The sequence below is a fragment of the Seriola lalandi genome, unplaced genomic scaffold (assembly GCF_002814215.2).
Source record: "Seriola lalandi dorsalis isolate HSWRI2012SDOR001 ecotype SW California unplaced genomic scaffold, Sedor1 jcf7180002054335, whole genome shotgun sequence".
Lineage (NCBI taxonomy): Eukaryota > Metazoa > Chordata > Actinopteri > Carangiformes > Carangidae > Seriola > Seriola lalandi.
The window spans coordinates 359,976-386,226 of NW_019524888.1; the positions used below are offsets into that span (position 1 = coordinate 359,976).

General features: G+C 41.9%; 1 protein-coding gene across 1 annotated transcript in view; it reads left to right on the forward strand.

The window, feature by feature from the left end:
* Positions 1 to 24,889, forward strand: part of pacrg (PARK2 co-regulated) — a 123,260-nt gene extending 98,371 nt beyond the window's left edge. The window contains exon 5 of the mRNA XM_023407472.1: positions 24,424 to 24,889. Within this exon, the coding sequence (XP_023263240.1) occupies positions 24,424 to 24,584 (161 nt within the window). The 3' untranslated portion in view covers positions 24,585 to 24,889. The remainder of the gene's footprint in view (positions 1 to 24,423) is intronic.
* The last annotated feature ends 1,362 nt before the right edge of the window (positions 24,890 to 26,251 follow it).

Here is a 26,251-nt window from a genome sequence, read left to right on the forward strand (position 1 = left end):
CCCCCCCCCCCCCAAAAAAAAAAAAATCTGGCAGAGAGCTCTCCTCCCTCCTATTTATGACTCTGCTTTCACTCAAACCGCAACTTTCAATTTACACACTACCACAAATCTCCCACACTAACTTTGGGAAGCTGAGTTGTCTACATTGTAAGAAGGTTTGATGGTGCGAGCTTGGCTAATAGGCTGGAAGTAAAAGATGTAGTGAGAGTGCAGGTATAGGTTTGCTTGATACATAGTACTGAGGAACTTGTTTTCAAAGGATTGGATGATGATACCACAAGCTAAAGCCAGACGGGTAGAGGATGCAGTTGTATCACTTTAATCTCCCTGATGGATTTTAGTATTCAGCCAGAGAAGACACTATTCTTTGTCATATTATGCCATAGTGTCCTCTCAGTATTTGTGTCCATCTGTACTGGAAGGCAAAGCCAAATAATATTGAGGAGTCTAGGGCCATCCTCCCCCTGAAAGAAAAATTAAGTCCGAAAATCGCTGCTTTACGACAGACTCAAAATGTTTCATTTGTTGTTTAAATTGCTCAAGCCAAGTAATTTCCCTTAAATTTAACACTGACCACCTTGACTATACTTAAAGTCTAGATCCCGATAGCTACCTTTCATCAACTTAAGTTTCCCTCAGATGTTGGCTTTTCAGATGTTCAGTCTGATTGAGGTACTGAGGTGAATTTAAGATGATAGAGAAATGTGCTGCAACTTGATACATGCAATATTTAACATTCTGGAGTATCTCACCTGCCTGATAATCTAAGGAGGCAAGCTTGAGTGAGACCTGGCCATGTGTGTACAGAGCAAAGAGGCCAGATTAGTAATGCGAATGTATCAAAGCTGATGTTTTTTAAACCTTTAGGCCACAGAATTACCTCCAACTGTTATGCCTACACTGTGGTTTGTAGTTTTTTAAAATAATCATAAACATTATAATCTCGTTTTTGCACAAACATCTTATCATAAAACCACAGCAAACATAAAACATCATTAAAGCACTGAACATAAAAGCAACATAAAAGAAGTCAAATAAAACAATGATTAGGAGACTTTTTTAAACTCAAGCATAAACAGGCATGTAAAAAGGGATTTATTTAAAGGGAAAGATTATGCTTATTTTGCCAAATTGCACAAATTCATGTGCATGGCTGCACATGACAATGACCCAACCACTGTTAATTTTCTAGACTCTTGGCTGGGTCTTGGTTGTGGAAAGCGAATCTGCATCTTCCTAACAAAGAGAAGCCGACTTGATTTCTTATCTCCATCTTTAATTTTTCAGATGTTGGCTCTCTAAAAGTGAGGACATGCCTTTGTTTATTCAAAGCTGCCTTTGAAAGGTACCATGAGAAGAAGATGAGAAGAAGAGATTTGTTTGATAGCAGCGCACACATGCACCCTCACGCGCACACGTACGCACGCCCCTGCACAACACAAGCCCATACCACGCAGCGGCCAAGGATGGCAGGCTTTCACTTTTAAAAGACTGTTATGGAAAGCCCCATTACAGTGCAGAAGGTTTCAACCTCAATTATATGGAGAATATATAGTAGTCAGGCCGCTAATGAAAATGGAGGAGAGTGTCTACTCTAGCAAACAGCTTTCTGTGAAAGATGGGGAAGTAATCTATTCTCTTTACGAGGAGCAGTACTTTTTTCCCCTCTGATTGCCACAACTTTAATGAAGAGCTTACATACCTGAGGGGAATGATTCAGGAGCAAAGCATTGGGCAACATATTGGATGTGGCTCGAAAATGGAAGTCAGGAAAGCAGGTCTTTACATTATATATATATATATATTTGTGTGTGTGTGTGTGTGTGTGTGTGTGTGTGTGTGTGTGTCTTCTTTCCTGACCACTGATGGCCAAACATACCTACACACACACACACTAGATATGCAAGCAAATCCAAACACGTGATGGAACACAGGAAGGTGAAAACATACAGAACATTCCGCATGAATGCCTTTGTGTCTTGACACTTTGTGTGTGTGTGTGCGCGCGCGCATGTGTGTGCATGTGCGTGCGTGTAGCCAGCCGAGTGAAACCAAAGACACACAACATGAACACACACTTGTCAACATGTTGACGTCCTCTATGTCATCCTGCAACTCTCAGGCCAAACTCTTCTTGTCTTCAGGCTTATAAAAGATAAAAGTTCACCATTCTTTAACAGAACAAACAAGCTGGTCTTTACATTCTCACTTGTACACAGTGAAAACTCCGCACTACGTGTGTACATGTAAGTCTGGGGAGGATTTGTATTTAAAAAGTGGGTGAAACCAATAAAATGGTTAAACAGTTTTTTTAATGTCTGTACCAATCCAACCCTTCATGAAGGTGATGCCTGTTTAAAATTGTATGTTTGTTTAGAATTTAAACAGGAAGTTGTAACAGAAATGAGGCCAACAGTCTGTGGGCACTTCAATCATTTATGACTAGATGTATATTATGTGGTGACAAGCAGTAATCTGTCACCGCTAATTACTGCCACACTGTTTGGGAACCTTTTCGATATGATAACAGAGTGCTGAGTTGAAAACTTGGAGCACTTAAAATGAGTAACTACAGTCAATTGATTACGTACAATAAAAAGAATGTAAAATTGGCAAGGTAACTTGTTTATATGAAAAATTCATAATCCTCTTTGTCAGTAAAAACTATTCTTGGCAGCAGGTGTGTTTATTTATTTGATTTTCTGATTTTTATTGTTTACCAGCACTTGGAGGGGGATACAGACCCTAATCTTGGACACTAAGTAAGAGTTCCTGTAGACAATCTGCAATCAGTGTTGTTTACACTACAGCTATCCTGCAATCGAATCCAATCAAGGGAACTATACCTGCTTGTCTGTGTTACCTGTGGTCAAAAGAACAGCTTGTTTTGTTAATCATTTGTCATAAATATTGGTCTTGGTAATATCGACTGAAGCACAAAATTCTGTCTAGACTAATGTCTGCTATTACAAAAAACTCAAGCAACGCTCAGAATAAAGAGCGAGAACTCCAGTAAGTCAGGTCTGAGCTGCAAAAGATCACGCCCGGGTTAATACACCAAGCCAGAGGGAGATAAAGACAAAGAGAGAGACAGGAAGAGGGAGAGGAAGAAATAAGATTTCATTTAAGAGTGCGTGCTGCTGCCTCAGAGACTGTGCAGTGATGTGAGGCTGACCTCTGGAAGGAAAGCAGCAGCAGGGGTCACTGAGGTTGATCCAATTCTGGGCAGTCAGTGCCAACACTCTGATTAAGAGGTGATGAAGAGGGCAGGCTGACCATCATCTCTGCAGGCAGATTCACTCTCGGCTGCATGTGGGGTGGGAGCAACAAGGGACGAAGAAAGTTCAAGCAAAATAGCTTGATAGATCATGAGTAAAGGCACTAAGATTGCAGTTCTTGCATACTTTTTGTCTGTTTCGATACTTTGTCATCACAGTAAATTAGTGAGATCAGTGTGATTTCTTTTGTGGTGACTGATCATTAATTCTGCTTGTCCAATTAATTAAAGTAAGTTTAGAAAGAAGAAAGAATTTATGAACAGAAAAAAAAAGCTTAAACTGGTTACACTAATAGCTGATTGTAGCTAATGGTAGCTACCAATTAGCAAACTTTACATGAAACTTTACATACGTGCTTCTCTGTTGTTGTTGCTGCTGGTGCACTGCATTTTAGAATATCACAGATAAAATTTTTATTGTTTTATCCCAACAATAACACAAGAAGTAAACAACACCATACCTCACCAGCAGACTCTCAGTCACGTCACTTCATTATGGATGTTTTTGAAGCAATTACCTCAAGAGAATCTTGGGCAATGGAGAGAAATTCAGTGCGCCATCATACTGTGAATACCACTTGCGGCCACAGCTGGTGCTGTTCAGCAAAGTCTTGCTTTATTGCCATGGTTACTGTGAGACATGCAGTACAGCCACATGCCCATGAGGAAGTAATGTATTCTGTTCATAGTAGTTTAACGTGAAACGTTTAAGCAGCACAGTTCACCCTAGTGTTAAAATGAGTGTCCCGAGGATATATCTATTAGCTTATTAGGTGTGACTATAAATACATAATTAGGGGCGTAAAGGCGTAGTGGTTAAGATGGCATTTAATTGGAATGTCCTTGATTTGATTCAAGGAGGAGACCACTGTTGCCTGTCATCACCTTCTTACTACCGATGTTGTCTGTGTGTCTGTAATATCGCAAAAAAAAATTCATTTAATTTAAATGGACTGAAATGGACTGTAACAATGTAGACAAAAAGAAACAAGAGATAGCAGGTAATGATAAGCAAGAAAAACACAGATGACAGTTTGCTCCTACACAGACAAGGAAAACACTGAGGTCAGCTGAAGTGAGTTTAGTGTCTTCTCCCAGCTAGTGAGCCAGTGTATCACCAAGTATTTATCAGTGAGTGAGTGTGTGTGTGTGTGTGTGCGTGTGCGTGTGTAGTGGTGGGGAGTAATGGCATGGAGGTGGTGGTGTGGAGCTCCCCTGCTGGGCCAAAAGCTGGGCGACTGCTCAACTCTAATTAGGCCTGTCTCAGCAGCCTTTCCCCGCCCTGGGTTCCCACACCTCTTTCTACCTGTCTGCCAGCCTGCCCATGCTGGGCCAGACCTCAACACACACACACACACACACACACACACACACACAAACACACGCACGCACGCACACACACACACACACACACACAGAGTGACAGCTGTAACACACAAAGATGGAGGGGAGGCCTGCAGAGAGATGTGAGAGAGTGCGTCAATCCACACGCCGTAGCATTTCCTCTGTGGATCTGTGTGCATTTGAACTTTTCAAGGGGAGGATGGCAAGAAGCGATCGGCCACTCTGTAAATGTCAGTGGATCTGAACAGCCCGAGCCCAGACAGCCTTGCACCGTCGCCTGCCACTCACACTCTTCCCGTCTTTATCCAACCTTCTCTTTTTTTTTTTTTTTTGTCTCTGTCTGGGTGCTGTTTATTTTCTCCTCTCCTCCCCATCCTCCATCTCCTGCCCTCGCCCATACTTTTATTATTTTCTTTTACCTCTGCCTTGCCATTGCCTGCAGGAAAATAGCACATCCTGTAATATACAAGGCTGTTTTTTGTTTCTGTGTTTTTCTCTCCTTCCTCCCCCTTTCTCCATTGCACCTTTCCTCAGTAGCAACCTCTCTGTCTCACATTGCTCAGTTTCATAGACCATATAGGATTCTGGCTACTAGACTTTATTTCTTCCTAATTTATTGGCCTACCTTTATTATGCTCTGCTGGTAATTAGATTTTTTTTTCTCTTGTAGAGGGAGTTGTTGTTTTATTTCATTCTTCAAAACCATCTTCAATTTCCTAGAGAGTTACCAAGGGAGAGTTCCTTCATTTAATTTGTACGGAAATTAATTTGTCAATGTGAGAAATAGGATACTTGCTAATCTGGTTAGGCCAGCGTTTGCCCCCCCTCCAGCCCCCACCACCCCACATTAAGCCTACTCTAACTTTCATTCCAGTGTTGAGGACTACGTGAGTAAAAAGACAGAAGACGTGCAGCGGGAGAATTCAAAGACAAATGAAATGAATATATGGAGCTTCTTGTGACAAAAGAAACACAGAGAGGGGAAATGAGAAAGACAGAGGGAAAGAGGTAGAGAGAGGGAGAGTATTAAAATCAAAATGCCGAGAGGCGGGGTCATAAAATGGCTGCCTTTATTGAGCAGGGCACAGTGGGGCAGTTGCTGCCTACAGGCCTTTTCTAGTCTATCTACTTGTACTGCACTCTCTCTGTCTTGCTCTCACGTCAGTTCAACACAGTGAACCTTTATTGTTATGCCATTTTGATTGCAAAAAAAATTTGCGTGACAGGATAAGGTAAGTGAATTCAATGTACTTGTTGCCCAACATTAGTGCCTGATCTCACTAATACTCTTGCAGTCAATTGGGAGCAAAACTCAGCGGCCAGGATCTAAGAAGAGTGCATCAAATTAAGCAGTTCTTGTACAGATTGGGAAATAAACTTATTCACTTCCTTGGTGACTCTCATGTCTGTGTGATACATAAGGCTATAATAAGGCCAGCTAGCTTTAGCATGACATAAAGGAAAACAGCTAGCCTGGCTCTGTGTAAAGGTAACAAAAACTGCCTACCAGCACCTCTAAAGCTCCATAACTGACACATTATATCTTGTTTGTTCACACACAATGTAATTTCTGCTTTACACGGGGCTTATGTGTTGGTTTTTGTAAAGATTAAACAAAAAAGATACACTGTGAGGTGCAGATTTTTTTATCTTATCCTTGGACAGAACCAGACTAGCTGCTCTCCTTAAGTCATTTAGCTAACCATCTCGACAGCGTGTCTGTCAAATTGTCAAATTTACATACTTCCGCATGCATCTGTAGGACATAGAGTGAAACAAGTAGTTAAAATGTATGAAGTCTGAATGAAGTTGGTGGTGCTCATTGATTAAAGAAATATGGAAGTTTATGTGCATTGCAATATCTATCAAAACCTATGAATAAGCGAAAGAAGGAAAGGAAGAAAAGGAGCTAAATAAAAAATGTGTGTGTATATGTGTGTATGTGTGTGTGACAGTGTGTCCCTCTTCTCAGTCTCATCCCTCCTGGCCATCTCTTTTCTAGACTCAGGCAGACTCTTTGGCTGTTGTGTGTTTGTCTGAGATATGGACTTGGATGCGCACTGAGCGACCGCCCACTCCACACATTCCTCTGTAGTCCGCCTGCTTCTCTTGGACGTTGAACAAATTGATTTGGGCGTTGATTATTCAAGGGGCATATTTCATAACTTTTGACTGGCTTCTCTCTACTTCCTACTTTTACTTTTCTCTGTGCATCTGCCTCTCTCTCTAATTCACACTCATATCCAGCTGCTGCTCTGCAGGATACAGCTAAAGGAGGCCCGTGGGCCATGTAGTTCAAGGCTCTGTCTCAAGTCTGATTGCACTGTAGCAGATCAGCGGTGTAACCTTTCTCCTTAGGGAGCCACGCAAAGTGCCCGGGCACAGCTGAGAGTCAGAGATAGGGAGACAGAGAGGATCCATAAGAAACTAAATCACTATCTTTGTTTGGAACAGAGACAAACCTTCATATCAGGCTGTTAATTTCTCAGATTGCAGTGGATGTAGTTCAAAGAAAGTTTGTGTATTCAAGTTTTGTCTGTTGCTGTTTTTCAGCACAGTGTGTTCTGACACACAAGAGCCAAATTCTTGCGACAACATTTTACACGTGTGTAACCTCACATAAATATGTCAACTTTTCAGGCCATTTAATTATTTTGTACCACTCCCATATAGATTAAAGGGAATTGCAATATGGAATGAAATCCATGACTGCATAAAACCTATCTACTGATAATGAATATTCAAGAAAGATTGGACACCAACCAATAAAGCATTCATCATAGGGACATGAGCTAAGGCACGGCTGCAAGCACGCTCCCGCTTGTTATTAATATAAATGATCTTCACCACAAATGACTAATCGACTCTACTCCATCCCTCTCTCTTGGATAAGGAAGTCAAATTCTTTTTCCCTGAAGATTAGTCCTTTTAAAATAAAGTGATAAACTTAACAAAGGACAAAATCCTGAGATCATAACTTAAAAAGCATCGATTTACAATGCACTGTGACTTATATTTGTACATCCGGTCAAGGCAAAGATTCAAGAAGAACGGGAACAGTTGGAAACGGGGCTACAGCTGTGGATTATTTTCATTATTGATTAATCTGCATATTATTTTCCTGAATAATTTATTCATTTTTTAATCTGTAAAATGTCTGCCAACATTTCCCAGAGCCAAGTTGACATCTTTAAATTACTTGTTTTGTCCAAAACCCAAACATGTTTAATTTTTAATGACATAAACAGGGAAAAGCAGAAAGTGTTCATATTTGAGAGGATGGCATCAGAGAGTGTTTGAAATTTTTGCTTGACAAAAAGAGTCAGACAATTCATCAATTATTTTCTGTCAATCAACTAATGAATTAAAAGACAAATTGCCGTCGCCACAGAAAGAAAAACTTCTAGGTGCAGCTCAAACTTTAAAATCAATCGTTGAACCACAGAGTGCCGGTGGAAGATCACAAACAAAACCTGATTCTTCAAGATAACAGAATATCTGCTCTCTCAAATTGACAAACCATCCAGCTGAGACGCATTTTGCAGACTCAGATCCACAACTTGAGGCATAAAAGTTCAGTTCATTCAGGGCTGAATAGGCATGACAGGCACTTGTAAGAGTTAACAGAAAGTAAGCCATCAGCTATTAGAAAACCAGTAACAATCCCCGCTACTGTCATCAAACTCCATATAGCCAGATAGATTAGCAATGAGAAAAGACAGCGAGGGAAGAGTGACGCACAAAAATGAGCCACAGAGTAAATGAGGGTGTTATAGAGAGAAAATGAGACACTAGTGATTAATTAACTACTCTCTCCTCCTCGTCCTCATAAGGCCAGGATAATTTTGTGACTTTATACGAGTGCTGCAGTGCTGTGTGCTCCGACTTGGTCTCCTACATCCCAGTCAAGGCATGAAACATAGATCAAGAGGAAAGTTTGAGCAAGGAGAGAGTACGTATTATATGAGCCTATGGTTGATTGCTCTGAAACCAGAGGAGAGTGAGGGGGAGGAATACCTCTGGTGAACTCACTAGTACGTCTGATGTATTTCTTCCTCTTGAAACACACCTTATATAATACAAAAGTACTTGTAGATATAAACAGTCCACCCCAATGTCCCAATCCATCCTGAAAAGCAAGTTGCAGCCGCTGCTTCCCATTGGACCGTCAGCTCCTCAGTGTGTGTAGATTTTGTGTTTCTGTTCATGCCAATTCATATGCATACGTATTTTTTATTGTCCCCCAGCACTGTGCTGTAATCAGGTAAGCGCAGCGGCAGAGTAATCTCATTCAGATACTATGAACCACTACCTGACTCCTCCGCTGCTCCCCTCACATGTTTCATCTCTCTTCTTACTTTTCTTCCTCCCTCTCTTCCTCAGCAGCCTCCAGGCGCTCTAATCTGCCTTTCCCCCACTGGCTCACCTTCCTCTCCTCCCTCATCTAGTCCTCCCCTCGGGCACTCTCTATCGCCACATCACCAGCACCTAGCTTGGGTTTGTTTCTCTCTTTCTTCCGGATTTCCTGGGAAGACAGATCTGTGTCGTCTCATATTGTGTGTACGTAAGTTCATGTGTGCGTCGGGTGGTTGGGTGGAGTGGCACGTTTCTTGGGTTTGGATGCAGCATTAATTCACCCTATGATTTGTGTGGTGATTTGAGTGTGGGATGAAAGTGATCATGTGCACAATGGACACACATGTACCAACAGAGCAGGAGCTTGGACACAACTGGGGGATTTACACATCATCAATCAATGATGTTAGATATTAAAACAGGCTGCACCACACAAACAAGTAATAACTAAATATATCGCTACTAAATATTTACACCCAGTAACCGCAAGGTGTATCTGCTTCATTGTTAACCAAGCTAACTGTGAAAAATTGGTGAAATTAAATATGGTTGACATCTGACCTGAGAATTAATCAAAATGATAAAACTGGATATGTAAAAAAAATTATTCCATAAAGAAACACAAATTATAAAACTGAAATTCTTTACAAGCTAAAACATTTCTTTTACTGGTGAAACCTTATTTTATTAGTTTGAAACTGGCTAGCAGTTGCTGAAACTCAACAAGCACTTTACACACAAACGTTTGAGTAGCTGGTGCAACGCAATCCAGGTCTGCACATATAGCTGCCTTCAGTTTATTAAAAAACACAAGCAAATGCGTTGGTGGTCATATACACTGACAAAACAGGAATGCCTCTTTTCCAATTCCTCCCCAAATACACACAACACACATCTGTGTTCACACCCTCCGACCTGTGTGTGTTTGGATTGGAAATGAAAGCTCCCAGTAAGAGTGTTTGCCAAGGCGTCTGTTTGGCGAATAGATGATTTAGTGGGTGATTCTATGAGGAGATTCCTCTGTGGTCTCAGCTGGGATGGAGCGAAAGAGATAGTGAAGAGACACGAGTGGAGGACACTGCCCTAGTCGTTTGATGGAGAGGTGGAGTGGGATAGGAGCCTGGGTAATAAGGCTTTGCTTGTGTTCATATGCACACACACACGCACACACATGCACACACACGCACACACATGCACACACATGCACACACATGCACACAAACCTGAACATACACACAGAATTATCCAGATTAAATGCACTGCAGGTTGTATGAGACCAGAGAGTAAAAAGAGAGACAGGGAGAGGGTGTTGAGTCAGTGTGTAAGCCGCAGGGCAGCAAAGTCTTCCTCTACCACTAAGTCAGCTACTGATCTCATTTCTCCACAGATGGACTCCTAACACACTCTCATCAGGGGACAAATATATATTCCCTCTATTTCTTTTCCTTACACATTCCTGCACCAACGACCTCTCTTTATTCGTCTCCCACTCTCTCTTTCTTTTCCTTGCTCCTGGTTCCTTACTCTTTGCGTTTCCTCTCCCCTGTCTCTTCTTCACTCTGTCTTTATTATCCTCCTCCACCTCAATATCCCTCTCATTCTCTCATGCACTCTATTTTTCTCTGTGTCTCTGGTTTTAACCCTCTCCTCTATCCCATCACTTCATCCCGTGTCAGACTACACACCATTACCCTCTCCTCTATTCCTTTGATCAATCACAGCCAACAGGTGCTGTAAATTGTGCCTACTGGCGAACCGGCTGCCGCAGTGTCTCCCGTTTGCGTTCATTCCCTGCCCTGCCTCCACCCCTGCTCTTTCACTTCGTTCCCCTTGCCACATCCCTCCAGCTCTTGCCCCAGTTTGTCAGCGAAGCAAAACTGGCCGTGTCTTGGAGCCCATCATTCATCTCCCCCCATCCTGTCATGTTGGCGGCTTGGCTGGTCTCAGACAAATAGCTTCACAGCAGATAATACAGCCACAGCCAGAAAAGAGCCAAATAAATGGCCCCGGCTCTGCCGACCTAATGGTCTTGCTCTCCACTTGGCCAGGGGACAGCGCTCAGCCCAGGGACTACATGGACATAAACATCCTCATCTAATGACGAAAACCTATAAGCTTGCACTAGCCATGACATACCCGCATCACCTATACACACCGTATGAATAAAACCTGTCGAACGTCAACACAACCAGTCTTGCAGTGACAAACATTTTATTTGCCTGGGGATATGGTTATTTTGTAGAAATCGCATGGTGATGTACAGCTGTGATGTGAAGGCTTCTGTTGCAGGAGTACACAACACTGAATTAATTCACATCTCAAAGCCCTAATCAAATGACACACGATATCCTGTACATACACACACACATACATACATACCAATGAAGCCCTCTACAATCTGTAGGGGTATTTGTCATATGTCAGGAAATTACAAAATCTGTGTTTTTATTCAAATGTTCAGCAAATTTTAAGCCATTTTCCAAAAAGGTGGCAAAGGGAAATGCTAATCACTGTGTGTTTCTGTCATTTAGTGCTGCAGCATGTGAATATTCTCAGCAGAGTGTAATAAGATTGCATAATTAAATGAATGCGAGTAACTTGTCTGTAAATTCGGCACATCGTGGCGTTTCATTTTTGCCTCCCACCTGAGATGGTATTTGTTATGGCGTATGTTAAAATTTGTCTCTCTGTCAGCACACCAGGTGGTGATTTCTTTTTTAGCAATCATGAATATTTGGGTTCCCTGGTAGAGTAGAGGCTGTTGCAGAAAGAAATACCAATATGCAATCTTCTTTTCTCTGTAGAAAAAGAAGTGGAGGCAGTTTCGATTGTTCAATCGTTGCTACAATTACATTTTTTTTAGGATACCAATTTTTCAACTTTAGCCAAGATTACGCAAATTTAAAATGTTTGTTAAAAACAGGTACACTGTAAAGTATTCATTAAGCATATATATTTCTGTTTTTAAGAATAAGTAAAATAATTCAACTGAATGAATTTCCACACTTTTTTGACACTAGACTTTTATGGTCTGACAACAGCATCATAAGCTAATTATCTAAACCAGCACAGTGAAGGTTTTCATTTAGGTGTGTCAATTCAGGCCTTCAAACAAGCCGGTCTGAAAGGTTTTTATCTTCCCACATCCTAACAAGGGAATTTAGTGAATTTCACTTCAACACTTGTTTAACACACAACTACAAAACATATAAGGTTTATTTTTTCTAACCCTGTTGGAAAGAACATGAAGAACCCTAAGTAAACAACATCTTTAAATTTAATGAGAAAATGTGTTATTTATAATTACCCTTAAGCGGTTTCTGATCTGAGCCAAGGTTAAGGTTTCTGTAAGGTTTAGGTGTAAAAACAACTTGGTTAAGGTTAGGGAAAGATTATGGGCTATTAACTGGAAAGGGACGTGGACGGTGGTCTTCTGTGTCAAAAGTTCGACATTTGCTCGACTTGTCCATCCACCCTGACCTCTTTCTTTGCCCCTGACAGGAAAGAGTCATCATCCCTATGGCCGTAGTGAACTTTGTCACTTCAACATTAGTATATTCTCTGTTTAAACTGCATTAATTTGATCATTAATCACTTATGAAGAAAAAAAGGAACAGAGAGTTTTAAATGAAAATATTCAGTCTGCTGTGGGTGTATTTATAAGCATCTGAAAGTTTTTGTGCCATTATCAGTGTAGGACTGAGAGAAGTGCCACCACCATAATTGCTGACTGCATCGTCTCTGTCTGCCTCTCACTGATGCGCCTCTGCTATTCCCCTTGATCATGGCTACTGTTGTCATCTCCTCTCCTCCAGTGTAATGAGTCAGTGTGTGATGTTGGATGGCTGCTGACAGTGTGTCCTATGACTCACATTGGGGTGGTACTGCTGTCCCTGCACATCTCAATACAGCCCCCCCCCCCATCCCTGCTCTTCTCTCTCTCCCTCAGCTTCTGTTTGGACTGTACCTCCCCCAGTGGGTAGCAACATCAGCTAATAATACGCAAACATAATGTAAATGTGACACACACAAACATGAACCCCCCCCCAACACACACACACTTACATACGTGCGTGGTCCAGTTGGGCAGTTGTGCAGCTAAGCCATGGTGTTTAATGTCTTTTCATCAGTCACATACCTTTTTCTCTGTGGAGTAAGAGAAGCAAAAAAATAGATAAATAAACTGGGGAAAAAGGGAAAGAGCTGGCAGAAGGCACAAAGTGTTGGCCAGTGGAAAGTCCAATGATGATAGGGGCCAAATTGACTTTGGAACTGAGTGGGACTGTGTGGGTTTAATTGCATGTGCACGTGGTATGAAGGTTTGTGGCACAGTTTATACTTTGAGGGCTATTGGCTTTTGAGATTTAATACACGTGCCACTGCTAAGGTGTAAAACATAACACAACATATTTTATACTTGCCCTTGTCTTTATGACATTATTTCAGTCTTCATACCACAACAGTATTTTTTCCAAGTAGGATTTGTTTATTATTTAGATCCACAGACACAGAAAGATATTATTATTGCTGGTCATGTCAGTGTCATTTTGTCAATGTATGGCAAACATAACACAATTCTGTACTGGTGTGAGGTCTGCTTAAGAAATACAGCTTTGCCTGCTTTATGTAAATACCACACTTAAACACCCTAGCTTTAAAAGGCCTGTGCACACGTAAACCTTGACGGGGGGCCTCAGGCCGTGCCGCTGCCTGTAAAACACTAACTGTTTATGGACGCCTGTACCTGCATCCTTCCTCCCATAAACACTTTGCTTTGTCCTCCTGAGATGAATGGGTGAGGAGGACAGAAAGAGGAAGAGATTATGTTTTGTGTTAGGCCATGTCTGTACTAATTTCAAAACTACAGACGATCTGGTGATGGGATCACACCAGCTGCGGCGCCCTTGTCATGACTACATCACCAGTACTCAGTACTCCTACATCAGAGAACTTAGTCTTAACTTGGTCTTTGTTTTGATCTCAATTACACACCTGTAAAGTTTTGTGACTGTGTTGTGACGCTAACACTAAAATCTTTGCAGAGACATATTAACACCTGCAAAATTACTCAACACCTCTGTTGACTCACACATACACAGACTGACAAAGTGAAAACAACAAAACAACGTTTCTTGGCCAAAAGTTTTCTGTCCGGTAAAAAAAAAGTTTTTTTAGGTTGTTTGTGGACCACATTAAAACACCAAAACAATGCAAAGGCACGTATATCTCTTCAAGTGAAAGGACATTTATTTTTTATTTTTCAAGCATTTCTGGCTGTTTTCAAAACATTGTTTGTAACCTGAGCAAGCGTGAAGAACTGAGTGTGCCAGCAGGTCACAGCTCTCAAATCACTTTCACTTCACAGTTAACACCTGTCACGTGACAGTCAAGTTAGCATATATCAGTATTCTTAGAAGTTCTCTTTCACTTCTTGTTTATCCACTTAGGTGAGAATCTCTTTTCTGTGGTTGAAAAGCTTGATTTTGTTTGCATGGAAGGACTTACTAGAGAAAAACAATGCATTTTCAAATTTATTTGCATTTGTATGGACATGTTTTTATTCTCCCTTGTCCATTACCCTTGGAAACTGCTGCCCTCAGACTTCCCGTTGCCTCTCCCATGTTCGTTCCTGCTCTGAATGCAGACAGACTTTGTACTGTCCGCTTGGTGCCATTGTCATTGTTGAACCAAAGTTCTTTTTATCACACTGCTGCCCCCAACCCACTGTGATTTACTAGCTCTCTTCATCCATAGGCATCCACTCCAGCCAATCGCATTAAAGAGATAAATAACCAGACCAATAAAAGTGTTGTGAGGGGGCCGAATGGGCCCTGGAATGCTCATCGTCCATTTGGTGCAGTAAGCAATGGGGGGTGAGCCGGGGGAGGGTGGGGCTTTTAGTGGAAGGTTTTTTAGGGGTGATATCGTGATTGGTGGTGGAGGTGATGTCATGTCATCCATCTTAGGGAGCCACTTCATTAGGCTAATGGAAGGGCTGGACCGCTCACCGTTCATTACTGTACGTGAATGTGTGTGTGTGTGTGTGTGTGTGTGTGTGTGTGTGTGTGTGTGTGTGTGTGTGTGTGTGCCAGTATTTCCACCCAGTGCAGTAATGACACTGTTTTTGGTGAGAGGAGATAATACAGTGCACCTGAGGAGCTAAAGCACACCTTATTCCTTTGATGTTTAAACTACAATCACGTTCTTTCAGTGACTTGCAAAAATGTGAAGTGCAGAGAGGATACTCACCACGCTTTAGGGTAATATCAGTGATAGACTTTGATTTGTCACTGACTTAAATTAGTATGTCACTTCAAATGTTCATTTTGTGACGAGTAAAGAGGACAAATGGAATCGCTCTTTGAATTTACTACGCTGCTCGACCTCCCTTCTCTCTCTGTCACTCTTCCTCTCTCTTTCCGTGTCTCCCTCTTTGTCAATTTTTCCACCTGAAGCCCACATGATTTTTTGTCTGGACATGTGCTGTCTCTACGAGAGTGATTCCTCTGATTCCATTCCTCCTTTTGTTGTCCAGGTCACTCCACCTTCAGCAGCGTGTTTTATCCATTTCCTTATATTTTTTTGATGTCATATGGGGCTTGACTCTGACGCGTTTTGTAACACCTTGTTGTGATCAGTGTTCTGTCCTTTACTATTCCTGTCTCTCAATTGTCCAGCAGTAAACCCTTTGTCATGTTCTCTGTTTATTGATCAAACTATAATGAAATGAGTTGACGTTTGAGCTCTCATGGTGCTGACAACAGGCTCCCATTTATCTCTCATTCAAGTCTCTGTTTATTCTAACTTTCATGTTAATACCTTAACAACGATAGTGGAATTAAGGGTGACATCAGACAAAGCATAATTTAAATCACAAACCTGGATTATTGGATTTCAAATTAAATTACATCTACACCTTCATTTAAATTAAACCCTTTATTTTGATTTTGAACACGAGAGATCAGGAAGTGAACCAGATGCAAAGTGTTTTTTCTATTCACAAACCTCAAATTAAATTCATCACAGGCAACATCAGGAGAACCCCTCCATTGGCAAACTCTTTCAGTTTCCCTTCTCTTATTTTGTGGCACCGATAAGATGTCTCCACAGGACATTAACCTGATATTCCTTTAATCTTTTTATTCACCTTATTTAGACTATAGTTTCAGCGTAAGTGTACTATTTGTGCATCCATACTTGCACTGCGGAGGTGTTAATGAAACAGAATAGCCACACTGTGCCCAAGCTGTGCTTTAATGTTTTATTCAAAAGCCTCCATTTCTCATGGAAAGTAAATCTCAAAAAACAACAACAATGAAAAAGAAACGGAGTAGTTTCCTTGTAGCAACTTAAACATATGCTCTGTGTTGCCATTAAGATGTGTAAATGAGAGGAAGGGGTGGCCGGTAGCCTTAGCAAAGCCACCGGTATCCCCCATTCATTGACACCTGTTACCAAAGCAAAGGTACACCAGGCAAGCTGTTTCCTATGAATATTAATTCCTTCACTTTTAGCTTTTGTTACTGAAGGTTGCAAACTACTCCGAGTAGAAATAAAAATATTCCTTGCTTTTCAGTTATTATTCTTGGCAGCCATTAATTTGACGTGACGAGATCTGAGGAATGAACTGTGTTGTGACGTTGTCAGGCGAACATATGTAGCCGTGGACGTTTTCTTTGTACTCTGAGATAAACTTTGATGGTCTGATGGATTGAAGAACGCAAAAATCTGTCAATGCTTATTGGATTCCTGTCTAACATTTTAGACATGCGAAGACAGTCTTTCTGCTGACAGCTCTGAGTAAATATTCGTTAGCTTTTTATATAACAAGGGACAACATTATCCGAGGACTTGGGGATGTTGTTGTCGTAACTTGACGTAACCTGTAGCCCACAGGTTGCGTAAGGCTAGGCGTGGAACAGATATGTATGAAGTGATATATTTGTACAGGTTTTTACCCAAGGTATTTCAGCACCTGCTTTTAAGTGATAGCACTGAAGAAGATAAAGAGTCTTCCATTATCTGTATGAAGCAAAAACAGATAAGACAAAGCCTTTCGACCACTTACTAGATATGGTTCCTGGTGGCATGTTTGCTGAATTCTTCTTGCGTTGGTAAGTGCAATGTGTTTATATGTTAATCTGCAGTCATTTCGCATGGCGTCTGACTCTATAGTGTGCTTTCATAGCTTTGTGTACATATGTTACGTGCCTATGCCTGTATTAGTGGGCTTTTGCATTCCAGTTTGGCTCATGTGCGGGTGTGCGCATTTACACACCACGGTGGCCTTTAACACCTGTCCCTGGTGCAGATCGATTTTGTGCCTAGCCAGCAGCCCGCTGCTAACCTTGAGGTAAGCTGGCGTAATGAGATCGCATCTGACGACATTGACTCACACCTGACAGCACTGACACTCTCCTCCCAGCCAGGGAGAGACACAGGCAGGCAGTGGGAAAAGCTACATCCTCAGTGGTAGACTGTACTGCTAAATGCTTTGATTGTTTATTCTCTTAATATCACTTTATTATATGTTTCTGCTTTTTTCCTTTTGAATGCATAAATGGGTGACAAAATGACAGAAAAATATTATTACAATAAAATTTCTTGTCACAGCAGATTTTAATCACATTCTCCTTAATATGTTTAACTTGCAAGTGACAGAGTCAGTGTGTGTTGCACCATTGCAGACTTCTTTTGATAGCCCATAATCCCTAACTTATCCAAAACATCTCTCGGGAGAGAAAGTGGTATGTTGGGCATGTTTGCTCTGTGAGAACACCAAGATTTCAGCGTGAACCTCGCTGTTGTTCTTGAGACCTCAGCAGCTGCAGTTTCTTTGCGTGCAGCACAGTCGAATTCAGTCGTGTAGATTTGCTGTTGCATTGTGTGCGATCTGTAGGCACTGCTGCGTAATGCATGGCCCTCTGTCTGGCCAAAGCTGCGATAAGAAATCCTCTGTCTGTATTTTCTGACCCAGATGAAAACCTTGCTACAGCAGACCACAGAGATCATTCGTCACCAGCCAACACACACGCATTTGTGCACCCTGAACAATGTGGAATCTAATTTGAAAATAATTCAAAAGTTGCTGCCTGTCTGAGCCATCAGTGTAATATACTTGTGACCATAACATGAGATTACTCTTTCCTTTAGACCTGTGACAAGCATACTGAAACTGACTCACACATGCATGTATCAGGCTACAATTGGATGAGATGGGACTGGCATAACCATTATCTGAGTGGTGGTAATTGAAACAATAATAGACATGGTAACAGCTTGGAAAATAGCATTGATCCATCATCTCAGATGAGCCCTCTTTGTGCATTAATGCCATGACTAAATGGTGCAAACCGATATTGCTCTCGGTCATGGCTAGGTCTAGTTTGCTAATTGAAAAAGAAATGAGCAAGAGGAGGGGTTTGTGAGGTGTGGCAGAGTGATTCTCCCACCTTGCCTCAGCAGGGTTTTGAATCCCTCCCACAGCTGTTTTCTAAGGAAAAGATTAGTCAAAGCCATGGCACGATTTTGGCGGAAGTGTGGAATTGGAATTCAATTCTTGTATACCTACGCACAGATGTAAATGAGTAAGCCAGTGGGAACCAGATCGATAGGAATCTAACAACTCAGGAGCATCCTCAGTAGGTTACATCTTCTTCTCAACCTCGTCTACACGTTCGTCCTGTCTTGCTTTCTGCTGTGCAATCTGACCTTGACACATTTTCCTCTTCCTGGCCTACTGCTTTGCTGATGTCCAACTTTCTCCGGGTTGAAATGGCACTGAACTGCAGCTAGCCTATAGACTGAGCACTGCTGGGCTGGATGAACACATGGAAAATGAGATCACTGACCTACAGCAAAGGTTAGACTTCAGTAAGCATGAGCAGTCAGATGATGGCTGGTATAGGGGTTGGGGGTTTAATAAACTACTGCTGGCCATAAGCCTATTGTTTTACTTCTCTGCTCGCAACCTCATGTGGATATGTGTGTGTTGTGATGTGACTAAAGTTGCAGCTCTCATTGTGGCTAGCTGTATTAAGCTGAAATGCTGTTATTGATTACGCACAAAGGTTGAGATGGAAAAGCAACAGAGTGGGAATGGGCCCAGCTCCAGGTGCGTGTGTGTGTGTGTGTGTGTGTGTGTGTTAGTGTGATTGTGTATGTGAGCCGCAGCTGTGCCATCCGTCAGCCTCTGGCTTATCCATTAGGGGAAAAGGGGGCTGGAGAGTTTGGCAGAGGGGAAAACCAGTGTGAGGGAAAGAATAGTGTTTGAGACAGAACTGTAAAGTAACAAAGGAATTGTACTTTACTCATGTACTTTTCTGAAGTACTGGTACTTCTCTTGAGTATCTCTATCTGGTTAATATTTCTACTCTATAACTATAATTAGCTAAATCTATTTCTTATGCAGATTTGCATGTAAAACATATGATCAGCTTAAAATAAAAAGCACTGCTGCAGTTTAAACTACCACCTGGACCAAATGCAACACCATAACAGTTTCTGCATCAGTCATTTAACAGGGACCATTCTTATGAATCAGTGCATTTTGCTGTTAAATCTTTTGTTTATTTTCTTTGTAGTTTTGTTCTAGTTGCCGTTACTATTTTAACTAAATGAAGGATCAAAATACTTTTTCCTCTGCAAGTCCTCGTGCGTCTCTCCCTCTCTCTCTTGTTCCACTCACTCTCTAACCCTCTCTGTCCTTGTCACATGTAATTACTCACAAGCACACGCATTCTCTCTCCACATGTGTGCAAATCTCCACATCTATGTGTTTGTGTGTGTACACATATGCAGTATACACACAAAAATACATGGAGTAATTACGTCTACACACACACACACACACACACACACACACACACACACACACACACCTGGTCTCTCCCACGTCTGTGCCAGAGTGTGAGTCTCTTTATGAGAGGCCTGTCTGCACCCAACTGTGAGGCCCTTTTAATTAGAGCCCTGCTGTTAAGCACAGGCCTCCTCCAGTGGTCTCATCCACTCCCCACCACCTCCTCACACCTACACACCCTCTATGACACACACACACACACGCGCACACACACACGCACACACACACACACACACACACACACAGACACACCACCACTATGCTCCTCTTCCTCTCCCTGTCCATATGCCCTGGTTCACACATAGTATCCACATACATAGAGATTGTATATACTGTAGCTCAAATTGGAATTCATACCACACCTTCAGAATTCATGTCAAGAATCAGTTTATTATCAGATTTTAGTCTCCATCTTCAGTTTGGTTTTATTTTTTAAAAACTTCAACCAGTTATAAAGGGAAAAAAAATGCATATTTGAGTTTGGCCATACATTTATAAAAGACCTTTGCAGTGGTTGCTTGAATTCTGTGTGAAATTCACAAAAAGTCTAAGCAAGACATGTAGTTTTGGTATATTTATCTACCAAATGTCATCGGGATATTAGAGAGTATAATATTTTGTTAAAGCCTTTTTTAAAATGGAATAATATGAATTAAGTAAATTTAAGCTTGAGGGAAACATTTGTAAACCATGGCTCTCTTCACAGACGCAGAAGAAAAGGGAACTAGTTAGACTTTTATGTTTAAGATTAATAGTATTAACAATTCAATATATAACCTAATTTATTCCCAATGGAAAATAGAGAGTTTTTGCATCAGGAAAAGTTAGTGTACACCTGTATGTAAAAAGAGTATATTGATGTAAAAGACAATATGTATTCCTTAGTCTTGAAGTCTTGAACAAATGGGTTGTTAATGAAGGATGACCTGAGCAGCATCTCTCAGTGTGTGAATCGGTAATAGGACACAATGACAACACAAGCACTCATATAACACCCTCAGCTGTGCAGCCACAGTCAACTTCTCCACAAAGTATTCCTGGAACTCAAGCTGTTCCATCACACTCATAACCTACATTCCTCCATTTCCCTTTTCGAGCAAGGCCAAACCTCTATGAAAAAAAAGAAAGAAAGAAAAGAAAACCATGTCTCCCTCATTCATTGATTCTCTTGGTTGCTATGATCAAAGAGCTGTTGTGTTTGGGAGGGGGACCTCCCTCTCTAAGCCGCTTTCATAAGGAACCTCCACAATCAGGGGTAAGTTGATTAGAAACAATGGCAGGTGGGTTGATATTATGTTAATCAGCTCTGGAATTTTCAGCTAAACTTCCTTAAGCTGCTGCAGTGTGTGTGTCACCCGGTTCCTGGCAGGAGGAGAGATTATAACCATACAACATACACATAATGCTTGCTAACCTCGGTCAGAAGTCTTACGACAGCACAGCTTTGTTTGAGGTTTAGAGAAAAAAAAACAGTAAGGAGATCTGATAAATAAAATTAGTTTGGAGGAAACGCCGAGTACTTCCTGCGTCTGTGACTGCTTGTCTTCAGCTTGATGTGGGAAGACAGGTTGTTTAGGACCGTGGGGAATGAGGGATGGAGAAAGAGCAGGGTGGAGGAGGAGGAGGAGGAAGGCTGCAGCTGTTGTTGTGTGTAGTTTGTGGTTTGCCAGAAATCACAGCAGAGCCCAAGAGAGGCACAGCCCAGGTTGCCTTAATGAAAGAATAAGATAGATAGATAGATAGATAGATAGATAGATAGATAGATAGATAGATAGATAGATAGATAGATAGATAGATAGATAGATAGGTTGATTGATTGATTGATTGATTGATTGATTGATTGATTGATTGATTGATCAATCTACCTCTTTTCTCCTCGCCTCCCCTGTCTACGAGTTAAACACCCCTCCAATCCCAGGGATTTAGCATGAAAGGCAGAAACAAAGCACCTTTTCGGTGCCACCTTCCTTTTCTTCCTCCACCTTCTGTGTAGTAAATGTCGCTGTGCTGAGAATCCTCCCCTGTCTCTATCTGTATCGACCCTTCCTCTTCCTCAGAGGAACAGACAGCTAGCTCCTGCTAGGGCCCTTTTCCTTCTGTTCACAGGGCGGACGTTTTTATTATGATTGTTTTTAAAGATTTTTTTTTTTACTCTCTCTCTCTGTCTCTCTCCCTCTGCCCAGGGTTGCAGATATTGCCGAAAGCAGAGAGAGAAAAAAAAAGGACAGGGAGGGGAGAGAGGAAGAGCGAGAAAGAAAGTTATTTTGCTGAAGGACATTTGCAGAGGCAGCTTTTAACACCCCCCCCCCTTCCTTTTCCCTCCATCCCTCCTTAAACACACTTCTCCCTTTTCTGCTTTTGAAATATTGAGAATCATTGCAAATTCCTCTGGCCTCTTCCTGTTTGATGCTACTGTCCTCCCCACAGCTCAGCGATGGAAATGCACTTGGAAAGGGCTGAGCAGCAACAATTCCCCCCCTTGCAGGACCTCCTCGCTCCCCCCTCCAGGCCCCAGTAAACGGGTCTGAGCTTTGTTGGTTCCCAAGCTGCACCTCTTCTCCGGCTCCCCGTGCTCTTTGCCTGAAGGCCAAGCTCTCCCTCTGGGCTGGCTTTGGCTGCTCATTTCTACTAACAAGGGGTGGCTCTCCGAGGGCTTGCCTTTTTAACCTACACCAACATGCATGCACACAAACACACACACACGCACACACTCAGCTGAAACAGATTGTAAGAGTGACCCGGCTGACTCCTGTCACTTTATTCTTTATTTTTCACCACTCTCCCAGCGTACACACATCACAGCAGACTGTTGTCCTCATTTCTCCCTGATTGCTTTGCCGTTTTTCTTTTAGTGCACAGATGGATGCATTTTAGATGCTATTTAGGTTTTCGCTAACTAGTAGGGTGCAGATGCCTGTGTTGTGGGTAGCTCAAGAATAAGCAGCCTGAGCTTAGATATGAACAAGAGCTTTTCTTTTCTTAAAGGCTGCATTCTTTAGCGTATGAAGCTATTGCTGTCGTTTCTCCAAAAGGAAAACAGTAAATAGCTGCTAAATAAAGCCAATGCTGTTAAAGTTGCACTGCGCAGAGGCTAACCAACGGTCAAACCACGGCTGGAGAATTCTCCCCCGTCGCTTTCATGTAAAACAGGAGAGCGGATCTTGACGATGAAGCGAGTGCAGCAGACTGAGATCATAGACGTGTTACTGCTTAACAGCCTGCTTTATGGGACTGGCTCTCTTTGTGTTTTAATGAGGAGGCCATGGATGGGTGGAAAGGCGAGGAGAAAGAGAAAGAGAGAGAAGGGGGAAGGTTGAGTCTGTCAGGGAAGATGAGAGATTAGAAAAGATTGAGAAAGAATAAAGGATTGAGTGTTAGAAGAAGTGAGAGATAAGTTTTATGTCCCTTTCTCTTTTCTGGTGTAATCAGGAGTGAGAGAAGAGGCTGAGGGGTCCTCCTTAAAGTGCTGCTGTTAATTTTTCACATCACAGGTACACTTGACAATACTCTTCTCTTCTCTTCTCTTCTTGTCAAATGATTCATTTTGTGGTTTGTTTCTCTCCAGGATTTTCGAATTGAACAGGACTTTTTTTTGCAAATAAATGTAGACACCTTTGTGCGCGTGCTCAATTCCTCTCTATATTTATCTCCCTCTGAAAAGTGTTTTGAGCCCCAAGTGCATTGGCATGAGATTGGCAGTTTGCTGTGTGCTGATAAAATCACGATCCGTGTGTGTGTGTGTGTGTGTGTCTGTGTGTGTGTGTGTTTAAGTGTGCCTGCTGGTTAAAGGGAGGAAGAAGGGGGGAGTGAAGGCTGGACACCTCAGGAATCTTTTTTCGATAACAAGTTCCCCCAGCACGCTCGAGCTCTGTTGTACAATTTTGTGTGTTTTACTGCACTGTCTGTGTGTGTTTGTATGTGTCCTCTGGGGAGGGGTGTTTCTGCAGGATTGTTGCTGTATTGTTATTGGCCACAAATGAATTATTTTTCATTTGCCATTGGTCACACACAAACACAAACACCTGGAAAATGCAAAAACATACTCACAGCAAATCAAAATTGACATTTTGATAGTGGTATGGTTTTTGTCTCATATTTTTTATACTAGTAGAAATTCACACACTCAAACAAACAAACAAGCGCACACACATTCCCTCCTGTGGAGCGTGACTCCAGGTCACTGCTCATGCCTCGTGTGCACCAATGCAGGGTTTTGCAACAGCAGAGCCGTCACTGACTCATCTGTCCTTTACTCTGCTCTCCACTCTGCAGGCTGCCTCATTAAACTTTCAGCTGAACAGTTAAAAACTCTTCTGCTGTTCGGTCCCAACTGGCCCCGGCATAAGAGGGGTAAATTAAATTCAGTCTGTCCATTGGGTTTGAACTCAGATGGAAGGATGGCATTTGCCAAGTCAGTCTGCAGCAAAGCAATGCAGCGTGGCCACAGGTGGTGCTTTGTGAGCCCTGACATCAACCTCACAGTCTGTGATGACCCAGACTGGGCTGTAATATAACTTATCTTTGTTTTGTTTTTTTTTCTTTTTTCTTATTATTCTATCTGTCTCTCTCTCTGTTTCCGTGTCCCTAGTCAACTCTGGAGATGGAATCGACTACAGCCAGCAGAAGAGAGAGAACATCGGTGACCTGATCCAGGAGACTCTGGAGGTGTTTGAGCGCTACGGAGGAGAGGACGCATTCATAAATATCAAATACATGGTGCCCACCTATGAGTCCTGCATGATCAGCTGAGGAGGGCCATCACCTTTGACGTTGCACAGACTCTTGACTTTACTTCTTTTCCACTCTTTTTTTATCTGCCCTCCCCACCACCACCTCTACATGAAACCCTTATCTTATCCCTTTTTTATCCTTGTTTTCCCCTAATCTCAACCCGACTCCACTTGTTCTCTTTTTCTTTCTGAACCCAGCACTACGTCCTCTGCTCGGTTTTGCTCCCGTCCATGAGCTCCAACCCACCGCTCCTTCCTCTCTACCTCCCCCCGGCTCTTTAGCATCCTTTTTAAATTCTTATTAAATTCACAAGTCTTGAAGTATTTTCTGTCCGACTATATTTATTACTATAACTTAATACCAATATAAGTTTGACAGAACAAATTTTCCTCATTAAAATATGCCAGTATGTTATGATATATTATCCTTTTATTGTTATTTTTTTTATTACTTTTATTTAGCTAGCCGATAAGGAATCCATGATGCATAGTGATGTATATTTCAAACAGAGTTATGCATCACACACTCTTTCAAAATGTATGAAAACATATTGATTTTAGTGTAAAACTTCACCCAGAATTTATCTTTTGACTATCAAACGCTCATCCCCTGAAGACCTGAATGTTGACTGTAAAAAGTTTGCTACTTGCTCCTTCTCAGAGAATAGCAGCTGCGGCCAGCTTAAATTTATGTCAGCATCAGTAGATTCCTCTGCATGGTGACAAGATTTCAAGGCGGAAAAAGTGTCAACAGGTCTATAGAAACTTCTCCAACCACTCCTGCAGCATTTTTTGTTTTGTTTTTTTACAGCCACCCTTTACAGTAAGTATGCAGGGTATGAGTACTACTCTAAAGACTGGGTCACTTAAATAGATATGATATTTTGGAATATAAATATTAAGAACTTCATTTTCCTGTGCTGAAACAGTAAACAAATGAAAGCTGTTATCTCTACACTGCAGAGCTTTGAATTAAAAAGGTGCTAATGCAGTTCTGAGAGGTAGAAAAAAAGAGTGATTTTAGTTATGCAGGTCTGTCTTTCCTGTGTCAGATCATAACGTCCTGTGGCACTGTGTTTTGTCCTGCTCTACAACTGCTTCTTTTCACAACTGCAGTGATGTTTTGTATTGTATTGTAACACTGTACCCATTCTGTCACAAACCCAGCTGGAGACAGAGCCTGTCTAAACACGCAATGCAAGACGCATAGGAATGACGGCCGACAGCATTCCTCTAGACAAACACACACTCATATGTGCACACGTTTGGGTACCATCCTTTGAACTCACAAACCCCACAGTGATCTTAGCAAACACTTGGTGTGTATGCAGGCTTATTGGTTGAGTGTTTGTGTATGACATCATATGTGCGCTCTTTGTTTATCAAGACCAGCCAGTAACTCAGTCGGCATCTTTAACCAACTTTGTGTTCTCACGCTGTGCAACTGAAGGTGCTCTCTCCCTTTATCCTGTCATAGACAGTCCAGACACAATAGAAGTTTAGCGACAGTACCCAACCCACCCTCCCCCACACACACACACACACATACATATACACACACACACACATACACACACACACACAAGGACACACACTTGCGCATATACATATACAATCCTGCGACCCACAGGGGAAACATGGTGTAATTGATTTCTGACACTCACAAGGACACTTGCACCGTCTCTT